The following is a 3,297-nucleotide window of genomic DNA, read 5'->3' as shown; positions in this document are numbered from 1 at the left end:
CCCTTTTCTTTTTTATTGCCGGGCTTCCCAGACGTGAAGACCTTGCCCGACCCCTTCTACGATGTCTGAGGCCAGTTTTGCTTTTTGGTGGGGGCGCATGTTTTGTCCTCACCACCCGGACCAACAAAAGAAAAAACAAGACGGAGCATTTGGACGTCCCGATTTCGAAAGGCCTGCACGAGGATGGGGGGTACATTGTTCTTGATTGTTGTAAATGTAGCGTGACACAAAAATAACGTTCTCGTAACAGGGTATGTACAAGAGATATGTGATTAATGTGTAAAGGCGAAACGCGGGTCAAGTGCCCGACGAGGGAGGTTGTCAAAGCCGCAACTCCGCGGCAGTCCCATCTTTTTCCCTTCTTGTCATCCTCTCTATCGTGCTTCCTCGCCGCTCAACTGGGTTTGTTGCAAAAAAGGGATTCCTTTGACTGTTTTTACAGCACGGCAGCGACGACGCCGGCGACGGCGAGCAGCAGACCGCCAGTGTGGCGGGCCAGCTGAGCGACGCCGACGTTGGGCGAGCCGGTCTCGTCCGTGTTCTGGACGAAAGTGCCGGTGGCGGACTGGCCGCCGGTCGTGGCTGGGCTGTCGGTCGCGTCGGCGGTGGTAGCGGACGGGGTACGGGTGGCCGTCGTGGTCTTGTCCGTGGCGGTGGCAGCGTGACGGGCGGCGGTGCCGTAGAGAGAGGCGTTCTGGCAGTTGACGGTCACCTGGGAGCGGTAGGTCGCGCCGCGCGTGTCCTTGGGGCAGTTGTTGAAGCACGTGGAGATGGCCTCGGAGGCAGCGCACATGCACTCGTAGTCGAGGGCGGTGCAGGCTTCGAGCTGTTGGGAGGGCGTGGGCGGTTAGCTTTTGCCCTTCTCTGCGTGACGAAGAACGAGTACGCTGAGAGGGGCAGGTGTCTCACCTTCTTCATCTCGCTGCCGAGGCAGGTATCGACAATGTAGTTTGCCTCGCAGTTGGGGTCCTGGGCCGTGACGGCAGTGGCAGCGAGGAGGACGAAGGGGATGAAGAACTTCATTGTGGATAGCGGGAGGGGGGTTGAGCGGGTGGAGGGTTTATGGTATTAGGTATTAGTGAGTGGTTTGATAACGAAAGTAAGCGTCCCGAGGGATCAGCGAGTGGAAGAGGGTGAGTTTGAGGATGTGGAGATGGAAGATGGAGGATCAGAGGTGAAGGTAAGAATGGTGGGAGGGTGGACGGGCAGGATGTGATATATCATTGAGGAGGCTTGTCACGGCGCACGGATCGGATGGACAGGGTCATTGGCGATGGGGTCAATAGTGGCGCTACCTGGCGACGTTGAACCCGGGGATCAAAGTCAAACATGTGGTAAGAAAAAGGCCGAGAGTCGAACTCCGACCAAGTCACACACGCTCTCCCCTTCACGCAAGGGGGGCGCGTGTGATGAACATTACTGGGCGGCACGCGGAGACATCGTCTCGGGAGAGAAAGCAAAGAGTGGCGGCTCGTCTGTGGGGATTCAGGAGGAGAAGATGAGGCTTGTGAGGCGTGTGAGGCTTGCAAATGGCCTGGCGCCGTGTGATTGTGGTGTCTTGTCTGGATTGAGGAGTGGAATGGTGGACGGCACAATCTCGTTACCGTGGAGAGGAGATCCGGGGAATCACGAGTGGCATGTGTAAGCCCTCTGCGGCCATGAACTATTCTTGCCGTAGGATGATGCACCACATTCAGCCTGCAGCCCGTCTTGTTTCACTGCATAGCGGTGCTAGTTGGTCGAAGCCTTGAGAGTTGAGCCGGGAGACGGATGGGGTCCGAGGGAGATGAAGTTAACTTTTAGGCGTGAGCCGTCCTTCATCTTGCCGTTGTTCTCGCTTGCCCCATGCCCGGGGTTCAGGGGTCATGGCTCGAGTGCACAGGGCGCTTGTGATTCGCCCATGAGGTCCGGGTAGATCTCTTTTGCTTTCTTGATTCCAGTCCGGGCTGGGATCGGGGGCCTGGGTCTAGACCTGCACTGCGCCGGGTCGGATCCGATGGGGATAACGAGGGGAGACCAGCAACGGCCCAAGTGACTGTAGATGGGTATTTCATGTATAGGTGTCAAGTGCCGGGAAATGGTTGCCTTGCCCTCGTCAACGGGACAATATTCATGCTGTGAAGGCGCTCTGAAAAGCACCCGTGTTGTCAATCTCGTCCTTGGATGGGTTCCAGAGATTATAGTCTCTGTCTGGCCATCGTGCCCGAGACATCCTTCGTTTTTCTCGACATATTCTCCCTGATCGCCCGAGCCAGGCGATTGATCAACCGACGTTCTGTCACATGCCGCTTTCACTGCGACCATCAATGGCGGCAGCCTGTCTGTACTTTGTAGGCCCCCAATCGATGGAATACGAGGCCTTGTGCGACAGCCACGCAACGCGCCAGAGACAACCCCTCATCCACCCTCTCTTATCTTTAATTGAGGCGACTCAGCCGTGGCTCACACTTGATGCCTTTCCTTCAACAGGGTGTTCTCCATTCGCAGTTTGTCGAGTTCATTGGCCATGCTCTCTATACGCTCGGCAGCGCCCATGCTCATCTCCTCGAGCATCTTGGCAAAGCGGAAGAGGCGGAACACAATGACCAGTGATGCAATGTCTTCGACGATGCCGTGGGACAGTAGGTCGACGACGAAGCTCGTAACGATGACTACCGCGTCGAGGCAGTGGAACCAGTCTTTGAGATACCCGGTTTGATGGTCAACCACATGGTGGCTTCGCGGACCTTGCGCCACAACATTGTCACGACATGATGTGCACGGGACAACGGCAATAGCTGGAGAGGATCATCACTCACTTAAGCCCGAAAGCCACTATGCAGAAGACCAACTCGAGCAGGAACAGGCTGCTGAACACCAGTCCAGCCGTCGTGAGGGCTTGGCGCGCGTTGCCTGTCCATGCCGGCCTCTGGAGCTTCTCGTTGCGGCGGTCGCATTCCACCAGCTCGATGAAGATGTTCGCGAGCAAGGCCGCCACGTCCAGCGCGACGAGTATAAGCACAACCATGTGCTTCCTCCTCGATGAAAGAAGCTGCGGAAGCTGGGCTCGCTGCTGAGGTTCGTGTAAGGCTGCTTCTGGCAGTCCTTGTTCGGGATGCTCGTTGATGGTATCGCCCAGAAGGGGCAGCTGCGTGTCGTCTGTCCGAGGCATTCTATTTGCTGCGTCGTCTCATGCTCCGGGAATGCATCATGTTGGATATTCTCGAAGTTACGTTCGTCAATTTGGATGAAATGTCTGACATGTTCACTGGGTGTTGGCTTCATTGATCCTTCCTCACCTTGAAGGGTTGGAATTCC

At 56.5% G+C, this 3,297-nt stretch overlaps 2 protein-coding genes across 2 annotated transcripts; both read right to left on the bottom strand.

The window, feature by feature from the left end:
- Nucleotides 1-436: 436 nt before the first annotated feature.
- VDAG_00076 (uncharacterized protein) lies at nt 437-1,023 on the bottom strand (the record flags this gene model as incomplete). The annotated part of the gene is made up of 2 exons (XM_009651453.1): nt 437-826; nt 910-1,023. 2 exons carry the CDS (start codon nt 1,021-1,023, stop codon nt 437-439), a joined length of 504 nt encoding a protein of 167 aa, XP_009649748.1.
- Nucleotides 1,024-2,442: 1,419 nt separating this feature from the next.
- Nucleotides 2,443-3,151, bottom strand: VDAG_00075 (uncharacterized protein; the record flags this gene model as incomplete). The annotated part of the gene is made up of 2 exons (XM_009651452.1): nt 2,443-2,716; nt 2,799-3,151. 2 exons carry the CDS (start codon nt 3,149-3,151, stop codon nt 2,443-2,445), a joined length of 627 nt encoding a protein of 208 aa, XP_009649747.1.
- Between the last annotated feature and the right edge of the window lie 146 nt (nt 3,152-3,297).

The sequence above is a fragment of the Verticillium dahliae genome, genomic scaffold (genome assembly GCF_000150675.1).
Source record: "Verticillium dahliae VdLs.17 supercont1.1 genomic scaffold, whole genome shotgun sequence".
NCBI classification, from domain to species: Eukaryota; Fungi; Ascomycota; class Sordariomycetes; order Glomerellales; family Plectosphaerellaceae; genus Verticillium; species Verticillium dahliae.
The sequence above is the reverse complement of the archived record's forward strand: the minus strand, read 5'-3'. Positions and strand labels throughout refer to the sequence as shown.